The sequence below is a fragment of the Nipponia nippon genome, unplaced genomic scaffold (genome assembly GCF_047370975.1).
Source record: "Nipponia nippon isolate SJK-2023a ecotype South Korea unplaced genomic scaffold, ASM4737097v1 scaffold_3, whole genome shotgun sequence".
NCBI lineage: Eukaryota > Metazoa > Chordata > Aves > Pelecaniformes > Threskiornithidae > Nipponia > Nipponia nippon.
In genome coordinates this window covers 53,113,802-53,137,057 of record NW_028262347.1, presented here as the reverse complement: position 1 = coordinate 53,137,057, position 23,256 = coordinate 53,113,802, and the positions used below count along the sequence as shown (strand labels likewise).

Sequence of the window (23,256 nt, the reverse complement as noted above, 5' to 3'; positions counted from 1 at the left end):
GGTGATATCAAACCCCACGTGTGCTGTAAGGAGCCATGAGAGAGTAATCAGGAAGAAGCACTCTGAAAATGGGGGCAAAGGTGAATGCTGCCAAACTACTCTGGGGGCAGGACCAGCAAGCGTGGTGGTGGAAGAAGTGTGACAGTAGGGTGATGACTGAAGAAACTTAAATGAATATTTATGTATAAGAATGTGGAGATACAGAGAGAAAGAGAGAAATGGAGACAGATATAGATATGGAGAGTCAGAAATAGATTCTTTGGATATGTATTAAAGAAGAGAAAGCTTCTTACAGCTTTTCCTGACTTTAGTTTTCTCCTCCCTGGGAAGCTTCTGTAAAAATCTCAGTAGCGTAAGCAGGGTCTTCTCTGTTATTCATTGTATGCTGTGCCAGAATCAGCTCTGAAGAGGTGTAGAAGTCAGGTCCCTGGTAATGCGTGAGATGATGCCATTTCCTGGACAAATGTTGTTTCCAGAGACAATGACTGCTTTTCAACTTCTCCTGTAGTCCAGTGATCTGAAACCCAAGTTATGACACTTTGTGACCCTTGGGGAGATTCTGCGAAGGAACTGGCTGTTAGCAGACATCTGCATTTTTTTGCATCATGCTTTTGTTCAGAGAAATAGGAGGTCAAGACTGGGGAATTTCTGTTTGGAATAATACTTGTGGGCCAAAAACTTAATAAGTTGGAGCAAAGAACATTAGGAACCACCTCGTCAGGCTAGCATGGGCATGTGAAAGAGAAAGCATCAGGAAGCAGAGTGTGTTTCAAAGTGTTTTGTTTTGGTGTTGTGTTTGGTTTTTTGGCGGTTTTTTTGTAACTGATTCTTTTGAAGAGAGCCAAATCACCTGTGGTACTGCTCTGGCTAAATAAGGTTTAGGTTGATTCAGGACTGCAGAAAGGAGTGTCTGTCTATCTAGGATCCAAGCCTGGAATTCTCTCCTGAATCTAAGTGCCAACCTCTTTCATTTGAAAGAGCAAGGCTCACAGTTTTTGTTTAGTGTAAGGGTAGTGGGGATGCCTGCTTTAAATGCAGTAACTTAATAGTAAAAGGCTTCATCTGGAAAGTGGAAGAGTGGGCTTCAGTTCTCTCTATGGCGTAAGGGTGGGTTTTAACATCGCATTTATAGTCTCCCAAATAAAAGGACAGAGCATCAGCCTGTTGATCCCCTCCAGTATTCTTTCCGAATTTTACAACCACTGGAAAAATACCAGTGCAATCCTGAGAGCAAGACTTGGGACTCCCTATTCACTAGTAAATTCTGTTCCTTTTCTGGCCTCAGATGTCTTGCATTGTTTGTTGCTCAGTGATACAGCACTGGTAGAATACTACATTTTCTTTTGAAGAAGTTGTGGGTTGGAACTGTCTTAGGCCAAGGACAGAACTGAATCCATTCTTCCATTTGCTGAATTATTGGACAATTATTTATCCAGCCACTTAGCAAGTTGTTCTGGTATGTTTGGACTAATGGACTGCCTTCTTTTCGTCAAATTTTGCATTGAAAACACTACACGTTTTATTACTTAATATATTTCTGTTGACCAGGCGTGTGACGTGTGATGCAAGGTGTTAACGAAACCAGAGGTTTATGTGCTTATGGTATTTTAAAGTCACATACGAAGCAGAGTTTGCACAACTCTGAGGTTAGGTGAAACTGAAAAAGAGCTTGCTGGATGAAAATTTTGAGTTTAGTCACCTTAACTTCAAATTACTAGCCAGCTCTGTATTGACTCTTAAGTTTCCTCAGGACATGGAAGAGCTAAATAGGAAAATTGAAGGGCAGGATCTTGAGGACTGGAAGGCATGAACATCTGGGAGGGAGAGGGTACAATGGAGCAATAAGTAAGAGTAAGGAGAATGAGAACAGACACCACAGTGTAGATGTGAATAGGTACAGATCTGGAGATGAATAAAAGTGTCCCCACAGGACACTTCCATTCCAAAAGCTTAAAGGGAAACTGGGAAAATTTTGGGGTTCTGGAAAAGCAGACTGTGTTAGCTTCCTGAATGAGGAGAGCAGCTAATGAAGAGAAGGAAAACTGTGCATGCTTGTTTGCTGAATAGCACAAAGTCAGAGGAGAATAAGTTAATGCGATCTTTTGTTTGAAGAGTACATTATAAACTAAAGAAAGTCAAGTTAAAGCTGCACTGGAAACTTTATCATTTCAGTGCTTGGTTTTGCGACTCTGGCTATGTTTCACTGTACTTTTGATGTGCTGTCATGTAAAATATTAGTTCCATGTTTCTTAGTCTATTTTCACCAGTCATTAAAATAGGTATATTATGAGATATCACACAACAACCCCCCGTTTGTTGTCTACAAAAAATTAAAGGCCAGATTGAACATAATTTTGCAACTGGAAATGTGGGTTATTATGATACTTCAGAGAGAGCTCCAAAAAGGCATTTATATACCTAGGCATCATTTCAGTTGGAATTGCTCATTTTTCTCAAAGGCTTGTAAACTGGGTGGGGTTGATAGTGGACTCGCAGATGATTTTTTTTTTTTTTTTTTTTACTCCCAGTTCCTTTCTGCCTTTTTTTCCAATTTTGGTCATTGTGACTTGAATACACTCTTTAGTTCCCCGGTGCATGCAAAGACATGGAAAGCTGATAGCTGCTGCACAGGCGAGCTGGGAAAGCTTTATACTTGTGTGTTGTTCAGTGCTGACATATTACATATATTTTCTATGTTTGCTAAATACAAAACTTGCACTCCAAATAACTCAGATTCAATTGTTCAGCAAGTCAGAAAAGGAATTGTGCTTCAAAACATGTTCCAGAAAACATGAAGTGGAAAAAGATGTAGGGAAATCCTTGATTGTGTCGCAGTTTAGTTAACTTAGGTGTTTCCTTTTTAAAAAAATAAGCTGTTTTAAGTACGATTGCTAGCAAAATTAGCTTTTGACAATAACTCACAGTAGTTTCAGATTTTTTTTTTTTTTAAAGTATGATTTAAAAAAATATTTATTTTCCAATAGATGGCAGTCTGGCTCAGTAATTTCAAGAACAAAAGCAGCCATCTTGTATAAGAGTTTTCCAACTTTTTTTCATTGCTACGTTAAAATCATGCATTTTAACACAGTTGATAGTACAAACTGCTTAAAATTAAACAGCTGTAATTCTTATAAGAGGAAAATTTATTGAACATCATGGTATACATTTGAACTACAAACTAAAATATCAGGGCTAAATTTAGAGGTGTATTATGATGCAGAGGTTACACATCAAGTGTGTATTCAAAAAAATCTGCGTGAATTCAAGAGCAAGTAAGGAAATGTAAATAGGTATAACATGCAAAGCAGGGATCCAGAAAAATTAAGTGTGTCAGGAAAATGAACAGAAGAATGTCAAAGTGTATATTGTGAGGAATGTTCCTGAGCTCCTGCAAGTAAATTGCTTTAATTTAGACTGCTCTGTCCTTGGAGTACTAACATCATTAACGGTTTCTTGTCAGGTTTGAGGTTCCTGTGTACGTATTCATGTGAGAACAAATTATTCTAAATGTAATATTAAAAACAGAAATATGCTGTATTTATTGCAATGTATTTGCTCATTGTGTTTCTTAATTAAAAAAAAAAAAAATCAGATAAAAGAAGTAGGGGCTTTATGTCCATGTAAGAAAAAGTTCCTGTGGACACCAGAGAATGATATGTTACTTTTTATTTGCTTTGGACAGCCTGTGGTTGCAAAACAAAAAATAAGATATTGAGAACTACACTTCCGTATGTGTGTGTATGAGTATATATATATGTATTTGCAAGATGTGCATATTGATACAATACATCTCAATCTTTTCATAAATTTGATATTTTGTTTAAATGATTTTTTTCTTAAAATTGACTCTTAAAAGAGGTTCATCTTATTCTGTGTTCAAAAGTTTATTTTACATTTCCAGTCCTTACTTAAGAATGAATTTGAATAGTGTTGTTTTCTTTTTCACTCAGTAACAATAACTATTCTCTGTCTTTTTTGAGGTCATGAGATTTTTTTGAACTGAAACTAATTTAAAAATACTTAAAATCTGCCATATAAACTTAATAAAACTGAAGCTCCAAATTGAAGTATTTTCTTCAGATCAGTTCCTTTAATCTGGTGTAGTATGTGGTTGCTTGCAATGTTTTCTTTTACGTTTATGCTATTGTGTTCAGAAGCATAATACATAAACTACATTATTGATTTGCAAGTGCAAATGCAATATCTTACTGTCTTTGGATATGTGACATGAGTTTAGATTAAAGAAGACATAGTTCCAGAAAGTGCTTTTGTGCTGTTAACAGCAGAGTATATGTTAAAGGATTTTACTTAATTACCTGGAATAAATACTGAGAAACTTAAGTTGTAAGGTGCCCCTCCCCCTCCCCCCCCCCCCCCTTTTTTTATTTGCTTACAGAATACAACTGAAAATAGTAAAAACATGTAGGATTATAGTGACTGCACTACAGAGGGATTTCACAGAAGTGGCAGCAGTATATCTGATTAAATTTAATGTGGTTATATAATAGATAATAAAGGCTGGCAGCAGTAATTTAAATTTAAACATGAAGAAGGGTTCTGTGTAGTCTCAGGAAAGTAGTCTCAGGAAAAAGATTTGGATTTCATCACAGGCATATAAATGCCAATTTCTGCTTACTGCTGTCATCCAGAAAGGGAAGCTGATACTTATGTACATTAAGAGAGTGTGAAAAAAATATACTTAAAAACACCTTATATTAACATTGTTGAAAACAGTGATGATACATATTCAAAGAGAAGATTCACTTTTTGCTCTCATGTCAGAAAATCAAGATGATGAGGGTATATAAAGGCAATAAACTATGACCATGTTTGGTTTGTATCTAAGGGGAAATCTGAAAGATAGAATTGTGTGGTTTTGATAGAAGATGGCAAGAATGAATATATTAGAGGTGAATAAAATTTATGCATGGTCCTTTAGAAGTCAATTATTCTTGTTCTTTGCCTTAGAGGAAAAAAATGAATAATTATTTTTGATAAAAAGCACACATATAAAAAAATTTTTTTCATTTTACAAAGTAATAATCATTGGAATTTGTTGAAGAATATTGAGGTAAACGATTTAGTAACATTATTCAGTAATACTGATTTTTTTTTTTTTTAACATATTTAAATAAATAGTGGCTGGGCTGAAATATTGTAATGGCTAAGAGTGACCAAATATGCTGGAGTAAAATGATTACTGTCTTGGATCAAAAGTGGTAGCATTTAACAATATCATGCAATTGCAATAGGCATTATTGAGAGAATGAGACAAAATTCCACATGACGATGATGATGAGCAAGCCATAAGTATATACAATGGCTGACTAATGAGGATACATTAAAAACACATTCAAGAACAATTTTGGTTACTTATTCATTAGGGAATAGTAAGACAATCAGGCCTGATTGTTTGGGATTTCACAAAGAGAAGCAGATAAATGTTACTATATTAAGTAATTTTAAATTTATTGAATTTGATAATACAGCTTCACTATATTTTGCAGGTATTTATGATGTTAAAAAAAAAAAGAGGAGAATTGTACTGAGGGTCAGTGTTTGGAATATTGTTGCTTTACTTAATTCCCCTTTTATAATAGTGATAGATAATTTATGTATTGCCAAATTTTGATGTTGCAAGAATTTTGTATTAAATTGCTCTTTAACTCTTAGATGTAGTTCAGTTATGAATCTAGTTTTACAGGCATATACTGACTCTTATTTCTGTGGAAAATAAAAATATGAAGGCCATCTCTCCCAGGATATATAAACCTTACTTTTCCCTTGTCGCGAAGGTCTACCCACTCTCTGAAGATAAGATTATATAACTTTAAAAATTGTTTTTAAAAGCTACCACCCAAGTAAAAACCATCTGTTAGTCCCAGTTTTTAATGCGCACAGTGGTATTTCCCACTGAGAAGAACTGTTGTTGCTGTTATTTTTTTCATTAGACATTTATAATGTGACATCCAGTACCAAGCACCCACTTGGTCAATATAGAATGATATGCTTGCCATAAGCTACTTTACAAAATGATTTCTAAATTCTATCTAAACATGAGCTGGTCATTACAAAGAAGCAGAGTGAAATGTACCAACTTCGTTCAATTTTTTGTCCCTTCTGTTAGGTAGCTTACGTAGCTGAGGGAAGTTCAGACATTTTTAATGTATCCTTTCCTAACCTATGTTCTGTAGTTATTAAAGTATTTTTTATTTTAAAAAGTTTAATTTCAAATTAAATTAATTAAAAATACTAAAATATTTTTTATTTTAAAATATTTTTTGTATCTATAGGTTATACTATGCTTCAGTAGTGTTGTAAAGATTTCTGTGTTGGAGGGATCCTAACAGCAGCCGTGTGAAACTCTACACACAATAATTTGCCTGGTGGCGTGCTTCACAGCCAACTAAATTAGCCTGCAGCTCCCTGCTGCTGTGATTTCTGGAAGAAGTATTGCTAGACAATCCTCCAGCGTGCTGCATAGACATACCCTGTGAGATAGCACTTATTTAAGAATATAAAAATCCCGAAACATGACAATACTTAGTATGGTTTAAACTGTATGGAGTAAAGTAGAACTAGGGGAAGGTTCTGGCCAAGCCACCAGTTCATCTAATCTGCATTAAAAAGTACCTACTCCTTTTCCACTAGAATGATTTTTCTGGAATATTTTACCAGTCTGTCCAATTATGTATGTGTGTGGCAAATTCCTTGACTATCAGATACTTGCAGGAAAATAGCTTACAGACAAATGAATCTCTCTGAATGCTGTTACGTGTTTAGCTTGGACTGGTGAATCCTAAATGTATCTAATGCTTTTGCTCCAATCTGTCACATTGTTTACCGTGATGCCCCTGTATTACTATGTTTTGCAGAACGTGCTGTATGTACAGGCATTTTCTTTTATTTGCTGAGTATATGCTTCCATTTATTCTTATATAGTAAAACTTGAAAGACTAGAAAAGAACAAATAGTTTGTGCACACCCTCCATAACTTGCAATACTTCAGGCTTGTTCTTTCTTAAAGCTTTCTTTTTCCTGACTAAGTAATCCTCGAATTTTCAAGTTTATTTTGTATGTAAATCTTGCCATGCTACCAACTACTTCACTTGCCCTGCTGTGGACTCTTTCATCTTGGCTAAATCTCTTTTACATAAGGATCTCAGATATGGGTGTAGCGTTTTTTCCATATAAAGTAATTATAATATAAGCTTTTAAGATCAAAGAGCTTGTTTGTCTTTATGGCTATAAAGCTGTATGTAAATTCAGGGTGCTCTGAAATGATTAGTAATATTTTATCTACTCAAGAATCCTGTTGGACAGCTATGTTTTATTAAATTAACCACAGTAGATTTTTGCATTTTTTTTCACAAGGACCATTTTAGTTCAGAGACTGTCATATGTTGTAGTACTGAGCACATATGTAATTTGAAGACTAACCTCTGTTTCATTATACTTAGATGAATACCAAAGAAATCTACTAATCTCAGCAGGATTAGCCAGGATCTGAGGACTCTATGAGGACTGATCTTGAGATCATCTTCCAAATATGAAGTATATTTGCTTTAGTTAAATATCTTTTTGTGTGTTATTCAGTGCTTTAGAGAACCTTCTTTTTCATTCCTAGTTGGTGCCTTTTTTTTTTTTTTTTTTTTTTTTTTTTTTTAACATCCCTGAGCTGCCTCTGCCATTGTGGACACTGTTGCCAGCCTTGCATAGCAGAACACTTGTCCTTTCCATTTCTTCCATACCCTCGGTGTCCATCATCCTGTGAGTATGCAATAGTGTACAACACGATGTCCATTTTTAAGCTACAGTCTCCAGCTTCATTTAGGATCTTCTGAGAGAATTTCAGTCACTTCTGAAGAACAGAAAGAGAAGATAATGCCATGAGATTTCCACCCAGACAGGTGATTTTGCAGTATTAACCTCAACTCTATGTCATATTATTACAAAACCAAATCATCAGGAAGACTGATGACTTTTGCTGTTGCTAGGATATCAGTCACCAGAGATGTTTCCCTCAAGCCCTGGCCTTCCCTAGAGGTCTGCCAAAAACCTGTCATGGACTCCTGCCCTGTGTTTCCCTTGGGTTTCTCCTCTGCTCAGACTTTTCTCCAGTGTTCCAGCCAGAATCAGGTTTTCGACTTCTACCTCGTAGGTGCACAAAAAGTTCTTTTCATCATGATCTTGCTTGGTTCTCTTAAAATTAATTTTCTCCCTGTTTGATCAGAGTATCACCAGTAGGGGTGCTGAAATTCCAAAGGTGGGATCCAGCTGCCTTAATGTTAAGTATCTCGTGTCACTGTGGATGTGCAAGGTGCTTTTGCATGGGGCTAACGTGGGTGCAGTCATGCCTACAGGAGCAGTGATTAAAGGTCAACAGCTACCCTGTAGTATCTAAAATGACACTGGATGCCTGTGCTTGGCAGGTGAATCCCACCATAACCCCTCAAGTCAGTTACATAAACATAGGCATCTAGTGCAGTTCTAGTCAGCAGCTGAGACATCTATATGAGTCTGGCAGTTATGACAAAGGACTTGGAAAGTTATGGTGTTCTGAAGTGGCAGTTAGAGGTTAGGCAGGGTGCCCAAAGACAGACACTGAACCTCAGTGTAGAGGCAGCTTAAGATCCAAATGTCCCTCCAGTAGATTGGCAATGTTAACATTAAAGATTGAGAAATGTTTGTGAAATTTTAGTAATCTCTTTGGTTTATCGCGTTTGAGCGATACAGTATGTAACAATGTAGGAGATCTCTAAGGAGTATGAAGGATTTCTCTAACATTTAAGTACAATTAGATTTTAATTTCAAAAACGTATTTTTGCTCTCTTGAAAAATTAGTTTTGATAGTTTGTAAAAACCCTGAGCTTGAATATGTCGGAGATTTATTTTTCACAGTCATATGTAAATATTTACCGTAGGGGAAAGAAAACTGAGTTAATAAGGAAAGAAGGAGAAAGAATACTTTAACATGTACTCTTTTCTATCCTGCAGTCTTAAACAAGGAATACATCATTCTAGAACTTTTTAGCTTTTGATGTTTCTGCATGTTACAGAGGTTGGTATTTCTGTAATATTTCTAGAAGTCTGTCATTGTTGTCAGCAGGTACCAATGCAGGTTTGATTGTGGTTTTTAATAAATAGTGATCTTAGAATAAATGAGTGTTCTACCTAGCCAAGAGGATACAAACAGTAGAGGGGAAAAAAAAATCTTAAATATCTTTTGTATATACCTAAAGTCAACACTGATTTCATATCTACTCTATTAGTAAAAGAATAAAGTCATTAAGCTTGGAACTGACAGTAAAGCCTGATGATCATCATCTGATAGGAAATGCATGAGAAGAGTGAGGACCATATGGGTATGTCTCTCAGTTGTTTTCTGTAGTGAGGGGAACAGCATGGTTTTATCCCTATGGTTTAAACAGAAGATGGAGCCTACTAATCCATCAGAGCTATGTGAACCCCTACAGGATCCATTAAGGGATGGAGATAAGTGTAAATGTATGGTTTCACTGTATTGTATTCTACGATTCTTTTGAAGTTGAATAAGTAGGTACTCTCTTAGCAGCAGCAGTCCTAGTTTCCCTTCTTCACTACTTCTTAATGAGAAGTATACAAGTAATGCTAATGGTAAATATTCTGCCATATTTCACAGGGCAAAATGACCACCCATGATAAGCTAATACAAAAGAACGCTTTCTTTAAAAATTGTTTAGTAGCTGAAATTAGAACATGGGGCAACTTTTTTGGACTACTTGCTTAATTTTGTTTTTATTCTATCCTAATGGCAACAAACACATTTATTTTATAACTGACATATAAAAAAGATTAAGTACTTTTTTCTTTAAGTCTTGAAGTAGTTGACCACTCATAGAGTTTCATTGCATTCTGTTTGCAGATTTTTTCAGTCCCTGTGAATAAGTTCAACAAGTAGAAAATGAATAGCAGAAAAATATATTGGACCAGATTCTTATACCTCTATAAAATACAAGATCAGGAGTAATTCAGAGTTAAGGGGCAACTGCCCAATATTTACTATGCATTAGAAAAGTTTGCCCATGGAATTAATACAGACCAACAGTGTGCTATAAATGCACCCCTTAGCTTTTCTGTAACTTCACTATATACTGAAACCTTTGGCTGAGTTCAGTGGTATAAATTTTTAAACTGAGATTGGAAACAGAAACCAGGGTTACTTGACCATGCATGCGTCTGTTTTTATACCAGTTTCTTTACTTTTCCAGAGGGATGTAAGAGTTGAATGCTTTACACCTTTTTTGATCATCTGTTTTCTTTTCTCTTGGCATCTGTCCTTCCTAAACTTATTATAAGTTTCAGTTTAGTGCCATGAGGGGAAAATCTCAGAAGAGGCTCTTCAATTTTATTTGCTTCAGTAGTTATTTGAGATTGAACAGTTTCTATTAATACTACTGCTATTATTTCTGTTGATGTTGGTGCGCTGCCCAATATCTCTGGAATATGAACTGTTCACAGCCTGCAAAGAAGCAGCCTCAGCACTGCCTGTCAATCTTAGACAAAAATAATATTAAAATGTAAAAACATTTTATTCCTAAGCTGGTCTTTCTTTTAATTATTAATAGTTGATTCCTTATGGCTATTGGAATATTTACTACCTTGCCCTTATCTCTGTCCAAAATGGTGTTTCCTTTAAGGAATCTCAATAATTTTAACAGATCAATTATTTAGCCATGGATACTTTGTAAGACATATAGTGTTACCCAGGAGGTAGAGATGAAGGCATGTTACTGACTGACTTGTTTATCTGTATTTTACAGGACCTTTAAGACAGTATATGATGACTGGCTGAAGAAAGATTTTAAGTATTAGCTCTTCAGCTGCCTAGGAGTATGTCTGGAAAACAACATAAAGGTGTGCTTGTATTGCGGTAGGTCTGTACATACTATGTTGAATCTACCAAAGGCAAAAAGAACAGTGCAGATGAGCTAGCACAGGAAGAGCAACCACTCTCCTAAATCTTCTGGTAGTGCTGGTTATTGAGATGACTGCAGTGAAATCACTGTTTTAATTATATAAGACAGGAAAAAGCAGCAGCTTGCAGTATGTGAGCTTCACACAGGCAGTTTTTCCTACCAGCCATAGCAAAACCTTTGCCTTCCTAGTGAAGATGATTTTGAATTCTGCTTCCACCTGCCATGTAAATCAGGCTGCACTAAGAGCTGTTGTCCAGTTGATAGTATTCTGAATCTCTTATGGGGAGTGTGTATGTGTGATCCTTTTTTCCAATACCTCTAGAAGAGTCTGAGCTCTTGCATGTTTTACTGAGATCAAAAAGTAGATTACTATTTGACTGATCTTTTCCAGTTAGGCCTTCAACTTCTATAGCACACTGACTTGCCTGTTGAGATGTTTCAACTGATTGTCAGCTATTCTACTGCATTGTTTTTGTATTATATTTAGTACTTACATGCCAATATGACAAACTACTAGTGATTTGTTATTGATGGATCTGTAGATTGGCCTTTTTAATTATCCACTCTTAACCAGCATTCATCTTCAGATGACTAACTCAGTGCTGTATATAGTTCCTCTTTAGATGGGCTTTGTCTATTCAGGTATGATTTTCTCTTATGTCCTTCATTAAGCCAACAGCAACTTAATGGAATAACAGCTGCATTTTCAGGAACACACTTTTACTGAGAATATGTATGCTAAATAAAAAACTGTGCACTGGAGGAGTAATAAAGTGGTGACTTCTGCCTACTCACTTACCATCTGATTTTTCCCCTACTTTAATTTCTGTTCCTTCTGCTCTATTTCATGACAAATAATGTATTTTCTATAAGCTTCATCATTCTGCTACCCACTTATCCACCCTCTCTTTCACAACTTTAAAAAAGGAAAAATATATGTTTTACAGCTGATTTGCTTTGCAATTACATTGCACTGAGTTTTTCAAATGTTATATGATAACATTCAGATAGTATAGGGATGTTAAATACTGAGATGCCTCTGTAGTTATTCTCCAAGCAGTATTTTCTTTCTGTAACATTTAAAGCCAAAAATGCTGGTCTTTACTTTGATTTTTTTTTTTCCTTTATGCAAAGGTAAATATGCTTAAGCTTTTAATTCTATTTAATATTTCTAAAAATATAAACACTTGATTTTGCTTTTCTGCAGGCTCCTATACCCTTCATTATCAGTCTCTTCTTTTTCAACTGGTATATGAATTTTTCACAGTGAGTCACACTTCGGAATGAGTCATGTGCATATTGATTCAGGGAGACACATAAGCCTGTCATTAACATGAGAAATCCCATTAACTTAATTGGAACTATTCATGTGCTTAAACTTCAAGACTCAAAAAAATGTTACCAAATTCCTGCATTTTTGCACAGCTTACATTTGTGTATGCGCTTCCTACATACCAATTTAGGTCAAATTACTATGCCTGTGGGATGGAAAGGCATCCCTAGAAATACATTTCTGTAGCATAAACTGTCCTTGCAGTCTATGTGACTTGCTAGGTTGAATTCTGTCTTGGGGCTTTATGCTTCAATGTGCTAAGTTCTTTTTACTTGGTCAAGCAAAGCACTTGAAGTGCTTTGATGTTAAGTATTTGAAATTGATACCAAGTGTGCGAGTAGTCTGATTTATGTGTATTAGGTACATGCTCAAAGTCAGACAAGTGCTTAAAAGGCAGGTTAACTTTACTTTACCTAATGTTAAGAGGGAAAAATTAATTTGGAAGGCAATTCAATCCTGTCCCAAACACAGATATTAGGATGGGGTAAATAAGTTGTGGAAGTGCCTATATTTCCATGTGTTAAAGACAACTAGTTTAATCCATAGATTAAACAATCCAGAAATTAGTTTAATCCATAGATTAAACAAATAGCTCAGATGAAATGCTTAGCTTTCAAACAGTTCAAACTAGTTTAAAAGAATGATGTTCTAAGTGCCTTTTTTAATCAGGACAGTGCATATTGCAGCTTCAAGCAGCTAATATTTCATCCCGTTAATTTTGCACTGAAAAAAAAATGCAGTATATGCTTCCCAAGATATTTAAAAATGAAAATTCTATAGGCTCCATCTACTGCATCATTCTTAACAAATACCTTCTTATTGTGGTTAAATTATAATTACTAAAAGCACTTAGTGTTCCATTCTCTGCAATTTTTCGATTTATTGAATTCTTGAATTTTCTGTCACTTGAAAATCTTCACCCACATGGCAAAATTAAGCAGCAGTTAGAAAAGAGTGAAGATTCTTACTGAACTACATTGAGGTGTCTTTTGCTTTGCACTTAAGGTATACACACAAAATATCAGATCACTAAATATGAGCATCCTAGTAGTGGCTTTTATATAGTGATGAAATAATCTTCATATGAAGATTACCAGACGCGGTTGAAAAGCTTTTATGTTTAGTGAAAAATAAATTGGGCAAGACCAACCTTTTTATTCATACATGACACTGTTGATGGGCCATTTTTTCTTTTATGGTTACTTTTTAGCAAATGAAAAGCTACCTTAAGTCTTAGATACCTTTTCTTCCATTGATAAAGGAATGAGTATCCTTTTTTTAGTTTATGCCTGGTATTTCCCAATTAATTAATAGCTGCTTAGGTTTTCAAGTCCTAAAACTTTCATCGTATCGTATGTATGCATCTTTTTATGAGAGTAGTGCAAAGATTCAGAGTTGTCTTAATTGTCATTATTTATGTCACATGCAAGGATGAATTAAAAAATTGAAGCATATGGTCCTGCTTTGAATACACATTCAGATGTACTCATTCATTTTATAATCCCATTTTTACTTAAATTTTGGGCTTATTCAGCGTACATTGTACTTGCCATCTAGTTCCAGGATGTATTTGCTGCATACTGTCAGATCCTACTCTGAAGACAGAATGATTAATTTCTGGAGTGCTCATCATGATAGATGTCAATAGCACTTGCCCACTGAGGGGCAGTAACTACACATTCATGTATTTTTCATCACGTATGTGACTTAATCATGTTTACCTAAAGTTAATACATTTTGCTGTTGTTATATGTAGTCAATTACCATGACTGACCTTCTGATGACTTCAAGTTACAGTAATTTCTTCCCAGGTTCAGTTCGGACATTACTGTGCTTGAGTTCAAAGTGTTTGACTGCGTCAGGCAAAGTTTGGGGTTTTTTGTGTGTGGGGTTTTTTTTTTGTTTGTTTGTTTTACAGAGCCCCAGTCAGAAAATACTATCATGTGCAGCTTGGCTGATGTGCAGTGGTGTAGAGGTGAAGATTCTCCCTATCTGGGACTGCTAGAGCTTGGATTTTCAGAGCACTTAGTCTCACATACCATTGAATATGGTCACAGAATATCTCATGCTTGTTCCTGATGTAATCTGGCACTTCTGCAACCTTGCCTTCACAATTTCAATATAGCCAGGAAATAAGAAACACAAACTTAGTGACCATCTTGGAGAAGTTTAAATGACATGTCCAGCATCCCAAAGGGGTTATGGCAGAGGCAGGTACAGAGTACACTTCTTCAGCATTCAGCTGCTTTAGGTACAAGACCATCCTTGTTCTCCTGGTATTCCCTTGCTGAATACAGGAGGTGCAATCAAACTCTAACCAGACTCATAGTGAATGAAATGATGAAAGAAATGTAAACTAGGAACATATTTGTGAAAGAATGGCTGCAGACGTGCAGTGTTAGGTGGAGGACAAGATAATGAGGATAGAAAATGGAAAAACACCAAGCAGGGAGAAGGCTGCCTTGGGGGATGTGGGAAAGGTGTGCACAGGCCACCAAAACGTTTCACTGTTGTTCCTCTGTAAGACATAGCATGTGTCTTGTAAATGAGGCTCCTCCTTGTCAGGATCCTTACTGAATCCCAGAAGGGTACATTTGGTTAATGTGGGGATCCTGCTGTGGAAAAACAGTAACTGATGGTGTTACGTTTCATGCCCAAATGCTGTTTTCTCTTCTGTATCCATCAGGCATTTTCCCCTGGGAGCAGCCTGGGCAGCAGCAGGGGGAGCACTGAGAGCACAGGAATACTATCCCGACTCTGCTCTCCCTGGCTTGGCTGCCACAGCTGCTGGGAACAGCAGCAGCAGAGAACAACCTGCTCAGCCTAATTTATAGAGGATATTCAGGAGCAGTTTCCCTCTTTATTAGTTCTTAGTATAATGTAAAATTAAGAGTATTAGACTATAGAACTGTATTTTTTTTTTTCACTTGTATTTCACGACATGAGTTACATATCCTTTGGCTCAGGCAGAGGAGAGGTAGAGACATGCCTCTGTAATCCAGTGGTTAGGATCATATGAAATATTTGCATGGTCCTCTGTCTGACAAAATATTTCTTCAGAAGAAACCTCCTACTGACTTCATTGTTGCAGACTGAGTGGTAGCATTTAGCTTAGCAAATGTCTGGTTGCTTTCTACCTTCCATAAGCAGAAGGAGATTGCCTTTCGGATTTTGTCTTTGCTGTTCCATTTCAAAAAGCTTATTTTCTTGATATGTGATACGCTGCAAGATAAATGAATAGTTAGCATTAGTGTCCAGAACTATGAGGCAATAGCAAATGGTAAAGGTCCTATTATTTTATATCTTTTACAGTTTTGCTGGTGCTATCTTGCTCTAGTGGATACTGTCTGAAAGGGTATACTTCTGCAAACGGATGATAATTATGCAAAAACAGAGATACAAGAAGTAAAGAAAGATTTTTATGTTTGGTTTTAGATTTCACCAGACTACTACAGGAAAGTCTCCTCTGTATCCTGAAATGAGGGAATTAAATCATGTTTTGCCTAGCAATGGCTGCTTACAAATGTCAAGGCAGAAAGCAGACGAGTTTTCATTAAAAACTGAGAAAAAGAGGGAATAAAAGGAAATAAGAGGTTTTGTATGACTTCCTGCATTCATAGAGAAAACCTCTCTAGATAATGAGGTCATATGGTAGTCAGGAAATCATTGACATCTGTAAAAAGGAAGGCCAAAACTTTGTGTGGATTATACATAGTGTAAAGCTTCTTGAGCTGTGAACTTGGCAGCGTTAAGTAATAGTTAAGATTAAAAGTGCTCTCTTTTTCTTTTCCTGTTGACTTTTAAGAGTGGAACAGACTTTCTCTGCTTTTTTTTGTCTATACTCATCATTCTAACTGTTGCTAAATATTGGCTTGCTCTGTTAGATCAGGAGAGAGATGTCAAGTTATTGTGATAGCCAATCTGATGTACATCCATATACTAGGAGAACAAATAGCCTGTTTACAGAATAAAGTATCCTTTAGTGTAATGTATCCTACTGGGCAAATTTTGCCTTTTGTGTAGATGGAGACACGAAGAGGAAGGCTTCCATACCTAAATTTTCAAAGGCATAATCTAAATGCTCATGAGATATGAAAATCAGAGGTGATGTGTCAGGCCCAGTAGAATCTGGGGAGAACTTGCCACTAATTGTAATAGTCCAAAGTCCTTATGCTAGATCTTACTACTCCCTTACTGCTATATTATTATTCTCTCTTTTTTATGTATAGAGAAATTATATTGTTAGTCTCTTACTGCTATAAGCAATTTTTAACACTTAGTTCAATGTTCCAGTAAAAACCAGAACTTTTATGAAATCTTTTATTCTGTATCACTCTTGTAGTTTCCCTACCAATTTTTCCTTTTTATATATTATCCCTAATATTTTTTTAAGGGTTTTCTGTCTGTTTTGTTTGAGGATATATGATGCTTATACTCGTGTCTCTTCTAGCTTAGGCAGAGTTGGCCTTTTTAAAGTTAATATGTTGACTTCACCATTTCATAATGGCAAATTCAATTAATTGAGCAACTATGATCTAGGTAGCATTTTCTAACTACATTTACTTTTTTTTTTTTTGGAGTCAAAACAGGCATGAATAAAAGGGTCTCAGTTGTGTCTGTTTTTCTTTAGGTGACAGAAATCTCTTCCTCTCTCGTTATTTATTTCTTTTTTTCTGAGAAGTGGGCATAAATAACTTTGGTTTCACTAAAACTCTCCCCACAGGGCTATTTCAAAGCTTTCCAGCAGCACACACAGAATTAGATTTTCATGTCCAAAGGATCTCTGAGGAGGCAAAATTAAATTATAAAACAGAACAGAAAAATGAGGGAGTTCTGGGAAAGGAATGAAGGCTGGGAGAGAATAGCAGGAATCTGGGTGGTCTGGGTTGGGAGTTTTATGGGCTTGTGTGACAGTCTGAGGTCTGTGGATTGATTGTAGATTTTTCTGTATAACATCTGTCTCCTCCAGGTGCATCCCTCTCCCTGGGGTATGCAAACCCAGTCTACTCCATTTGGGGGACTTCTGACTCCCCTTTCATGCAACTATTAACTCCTTTTCTCTTCTTTGCAAATGCAGCTCTCTCCCTGCAGCAACTCTCACTTATCCCTTTGCACCTGTTGTCTAGGAAGAACTGGGCTCCTGGCAGCAGGGGTGGGTGAGAAAGGCAATAGTGATAACTGTTTCTTGACCCTTTGCATTCATTTCTCCTAATGCTTCCTTTTTAGTGCTTTATCAGTAGCAGAAATCTGGGCAAGAAAAGAGAAATCAGTCATTAAGTATAAAAAGAGCCAACCCTATTCTGCAGTAGTCTGTAAATTAGCCTGTATTGTATAATTCATACCTGGATTCTCTAGTTGCATAAGAGTACTAGTCAATTTGTTCCAATAATGTGTCTAATGAACTCTGACATCGACTGGTCCTTTTTTGAATGATCAGGAGATCTGCTTGTATAATATTCCCCACTTCTTCTCAGTCATATTGACAACATTAATTTAAATTTGTGAGATCCCCACTCTATCTTAGGCTATTTACATGAAATAAATCTAATGGAAATAATACAAGTCTCATTTTGCTTGTGTATTTTTTCTATTGTTCAATAATATTTTTGCTATAATTTTTTCTACTCTCTTCCTGTAATGGCTAAATATTCACATGTTCTCCCTTGAATGAGTCAAATGTATTGAATTTCATTATTCATCTTCCTTTAGTTGTGTTAAAAAATTCTCTCTGATATTATGTGAGTGCATTTTTTACCTTTAGAAGGTGCATTGACTATACTTTTTTTTTTATTATTTTTGTCTTCATTCACTTACATTGGATTGTAAGGTCACATCTAATGTGCGTTACCTGCTTTCCTGTACCTAGCACTGCTGCAGTTCTTTGCTTTTTGCTCCAGGGGGCAAGAAGCACTTTATTCTCTGGTACAACAATTCTGAGATTTAAAATATAAACGTAGGGCAACCACCATGGAAGATGACGTCATAAATAGAAGGGAAAGACCTGTAGTCTGCTTCCTTTTGTGTATGTAAATGCATAGCAATAATAGTCCTTCACGACCCACACTCTGCAGGGTTAACCCAATCCTTTTGATAATCTGTGTAAGAATATTGGTTGCTATGGCAACACAGTCTGTGGTACCACTTGACTGTCAAAATAACCTTGTGAAATACCATGCTAAGAATGTTTCAGAAATTTACTTTTAAAATGAAAAGTAAATAAATCCACCTAACTTTAGAAGATATGGCTAGATTCATGAAGTCTGCAACAAGGGAACAACCATTTTCTAACTGAGGGGTGTCAGACTAGTAGCGATGGATGTATCGTATTTCTCATCTTTGGTGAGTGAGCTGACAGAGAATTTGAAATATTTTTTTCTGCTTAGATTAATGGTATATCAACCACATCTGTGTATAAGAAGTTAGCACGAGAGTCAAAGGTTAAATGATCCTCAGATATTACACAATTTGAGTTAGTATCTGTCTGTGCAGAGCCTTTGCTTCTCTTACAGTTTCTGTCAACTTGTGTTCATCTTCAGAACTGCTGCTGTTTCTCCACCTCTTTCCCCCCCTACTTTTCCTTCACCGCTGCATTCCCTTTCTTGCAGCAGACTCCACACATTTCTTTATTCTATTGGCCAGAATAATCTGCAGTTAAGTGGTAGGGTTTTTTATTTTTATATGGGCCTCATAGCAGTGCTTTAGAGTTAATGTTACCACCAGATTAATAGATGTGGTCAGCCATAGTCTCAAACAGCATTGTGTTGGTCGGGCAAAAATCCAGATCTTCTGAAAGATTGTTGAAGATAAACAAGCATTCCTAAAGACAGCATTTAGTATCTGAATATCTGGTAGGCTGCACAAACAAATGTCAAGCAGGCTAAAACAGCTATTACATATTCCAATTTAAATATGGACAAAGAATTAAGATGTGAGAAAAATTTACTTTGTTGTTGTTGTTATCATAATTTTTTTTTAACATGAGATTTTAAAAATCGTTCATTACTGGCTTAACTTTTCTCCTCTTCCTCCTGAAATCAATAAAAACTGCCACTGCAATTCATTCAGTTGGGGTGGACTATCCTGTGTAGCAAAATAACATAAATAAATGGGAACTGTCCCCTCTTCCTGTTTCTGGCTGTCATAAAAAATTAGGATCTGGTTTAAGCAAAAATCAGCATTATTCCCTTATCACTGAGACCAATATGGAAGCCTTAATGCTCACAACTGAATGACTTTTTCCCATACCTTTCATCCCTTCTAGCTAATTTATTATTGGTAAATATAAAATAAAAATTGAAACCTCATATTTTGATGGAATTTATCTTTTTTCAGCAAAAACCTTGGACTGATCCAGGCAAATATAATACAGCTGTACTTTTCTTTTCTGAACACAGCAGATGACTATTGAAGCAAGATCCTCTTAGTTTATATTATTTCCTTCTTGGGGATAGTATTTTTTTATATGAATGTTAGTTTTTATTCTCTGTGGGATATCCTAAACTTAGTGATGTTAAAGCAAACTTTAAAGTAGAATGAAGTAGAAATTGCCAATTACTTGATAATGAAGAAAATAAATACATATTTTTAATGTAAGATACTATGTTTACTCATTTAAAGTATAATTGCAGATAGATCAACATGCACTTTCCTTAGAAAGTGTGATTTTTCATACAGCAGATTGACAGTTGAGTAGCTACTTTGTATTAAAACAGCACTTTTGGAATTTATAAGTAGGTATCTTTTAAGTTCTTTTCATTAAGTAAAATGTTTCTTTAGAATATATCAGTGTTTAATTTGAAAGTACTGTTTCTTTATTCACAGAGGCCTTCTTCAACATGTTTATCACCAAGAGAGGAAGAAGATGATGACGCAGGTGAAAATACTTGTGGTCCTTCAGGTTTATGGGAGGCATTGACACCTTGTAATGGTTGCAGGAACCTCGGATTTCCCATGCTTGCACAGGTATATGTTTACCTTTTCATCATAAAACATTAACTACAGAAGAGCTCCTTAATCTGTTCTGTGTCTTACCTCTTATAGTAATTTCTGGTCTTGCCTTATTCCCTTCATAATTGTTACCTTCAGTCTTCATTTTAACCTCAAAATCGGGTTTTAAAATTAAATGTCGAAGTTTGGTCATCCTGCTGTAATACTCATCCAGATTAGTTTAATCTTGAGACTGTTTGGTGTTTATTACTGCCATTTTAGACAGATAGTTTTTATGTTGCATAGCTTTCTTTTCTGATTCAGTCTGAAAAGAAATTTTGAAGTCATGTAGTTTCCTTTGGGATAAGTACTCTATTTTTGACCAGCTTCTAATTAATATAATGCTCAGCTGCTTTCTTTATAGAATTAATTGAGGGCATCATGCATAACTCAACTGATGTAAGAATATAGCCTAAGGCTTCTCTTTAAAGATTATATAAGTTTAAAAAAAAAAATCCCAAACATTTTCAAATGCTCATGATAATACAGAAGAGAATAAATAAAAATGGGTAACATACTTGGGTCTAAGTCCCGACAATTCTCAGAGCAGACCAGTCTGCAGTATCCACCAAGGCATGCCAACAGCTGTGTCCGAACAAGTGATATTGTATTGCTATAGAACAGAATGATGCTTATGGCTGCTTTTGGGTCTCCCTTGTTCTCTCCCCCCACTATAGTTTTGCACTCTCATTTCTGTAACACTTTCCTGCGTTTTTCTTGTAGTATTGAATGGAGACCTGCCAAATTTCTGTTTAGAAATGTCTCTTTTTTCAGTTGCATCCTTACTTGGCACTGCATTTAAATAGTTTTGTTAGATTCTTGTGTACCAGATTGGAATTACATATCCTGTCTCACCACACTTTATACACTGTTGCTTTCATACCATGACTGTACGTTTTATTCCCTTTAGTCTCATGGGACTTGCACCTGTTTGAAGCTTCCACTGTAGTCAATGGAAACAGGATATGGCAACTAATGTGCTTGAATAACAATGAGCGCTGCCCTATCTCTTTATAAGGAGCTTTTATATTCCTTTCCCCTTTCAGTAGCTGTTTACTGCTTCATACTATCTACCATTTTAGGCATTTGGCAAGGTGCACAGCTGTCAGAATTATCCTAATTTACAATAGGAGTGCCGTAGTTACTAATTCCTCATTTTTAAGAATTTGTTTCAAAAAAATTTCTTAAATGGAACTTTTCTTATTTAAATATGTATCACCTATAGTTTAATTATAGTTAAACTTTCCTATGATGAACACATATGCCATTTTGGAGTGATTTCCCAATTTTAAAAAGCATTTTCATTTTCCTTGTTTCTTTTCAATGTAAGGTATATGCAAAGTGTGTTATAAAATTGAAGGAACGCATTTGAAAAATAGAATAAGGTTAGCTTTATTGGTTGGTATCTCTTTCCTTTTTATAAAGAGAGATTCATTTAAAGAACAATGTAAGTTTTAAGATAGTGACTCCTGAATTCATTTTATTCATTGGACTTAAGTTTTAAACTCATCTTTCTTGCTCTGAGAACTAACATGATTTTTAATTATGGGTACAAAAAAAGAGTATGTTTATTCTGTGTTCATTCATGAAATGACAGATTGCCTCTCTAGATTGTTTCTCTCCATAAAAATTGAAGACAGAGATAGTTTGGTGTTCTTGTTGGTTTTTTTTCTTTTTATGAAAGAAAGGAAAGAAGTAGTGAAAAATCTTCAAATTACAAAGCAGTGAATTCAGTTTATAAAGTGTTGCCATCGCTGTATGCAGTCTTTCAAGCTGTTAGCTAATCTGTTGGATCTTTCACATTTACTTCAGAATGCAGCAGAGAACATCTTGTTCTAAGGGATCAAGAACACAAATTATTTATTTCAATTTTTAGATTAAGACCAATATCTTGAATTGGTCTAACAAATTATGATAGATATAATCTGCAACATCATGTTTTAGGTAAAAGTACAAATACATGTTTCTGATACTCATGTCAGTCCACTAGCATATCAGGAAATGTAGTCTTCATCATGAAGAAACAATGAGATAAGCGTACTTGGCATGTCTTGAAATCCATACTCTACCAAAGATCCCAAAATAGGGAAAAGGGTCTATCAATTACTCTTGAACACAAATGACAAGTTCATTTTTCCAGTTCTCTTCTAGTTAAAAATAGATTTTACAGTTATATAAATATACTGTGTTTACACAGCAAAGGAGAACAAACATAAAGATTGATTCTTGGTTTATGTACACAGTCAGAGGTACAATGGTAAAATGAAAGTGAATTTCAGGTGAGATTATGACAGTGTCCATCTGTGACCCGATGAGCTAACAGTTTTCAATATGCCAAAGAAAAGAGCAGTTATCTCCTTGACAAACTTGATTTCTTTATTGCAGTTACGGAAAAAGGCTTGGCTGGAGGTACTGCAGTATGTACTGCAGTATGTCATTTCTGTCTGTACTGTGCTGGGAAGTGTCATTTTAGAAAGGACTGTTATAGAAAGTACTGTGTAAATTGTTCTGCAGATATCATTTAAAACCTAACATAGCAGTAATACAGGTATTCTCAGAATAAGCAACTCTTGTACAGTCTCACAATTGGTGAATCGATGGAAAATCTTTGTGTCCTGTAAAAATGTCAGGGTTTTAGAAAGTGCCCAATTCTACATCAGAATGGAGCTAACAACCAGCTTCATCCACCCCCAAAACAAAGAAAAAGCCAGAGAGCAAGGATACCCAGCTGGATTTTGGGAGACTGAAATTTAAATGCCTCTTCTTATTTTAGCAGAGAGTGAATTCCATTTGTAGATTATGATTTATGGTTAACGTAGGGCTATTGCTTTTTTCTGAAATTAATCTTTCTTTTTGGGCAGAAATTCCATCCTCAGTAAAACTGATGCACATTTTTGTGAAAAATATTGACTTCCACAAATAAGTATTTTATATGTAAAAAAATCTTTCTTAGGAAATTCCAGATTCTGTATTTTCTGG

At 35.6% G+C, this 23,256-nt stretch overlaps 1 protein-coding gene across 4 annotated transcripts in view; it reads left to right on the top strand.

The window, feature by feature from the left end:
• Positions 1 to 23,256, top strand: part of ANKS1B (ankyrin repeat and sterile alpha motif domain containing 1B) — a 441,565-nt gene that overhangs the window by 89,887 nt on the left and 328,422 nt on the right. For all 4 annotated transcript variants that reach the window (XM_087765654.1, XM_087765653.1, XM_087765652.1 and 1 more), the window contains one exon: positions 20,113 to 20,253. In XM_087765654.1, coding sequence (XP_087621780.1) covers positions 20,113 to 20,253 — 141 coding nt within the window. The remainder of the gene's footprint in view (positions 1 to 20,112; positions 20,254 to 23,256) is intronic.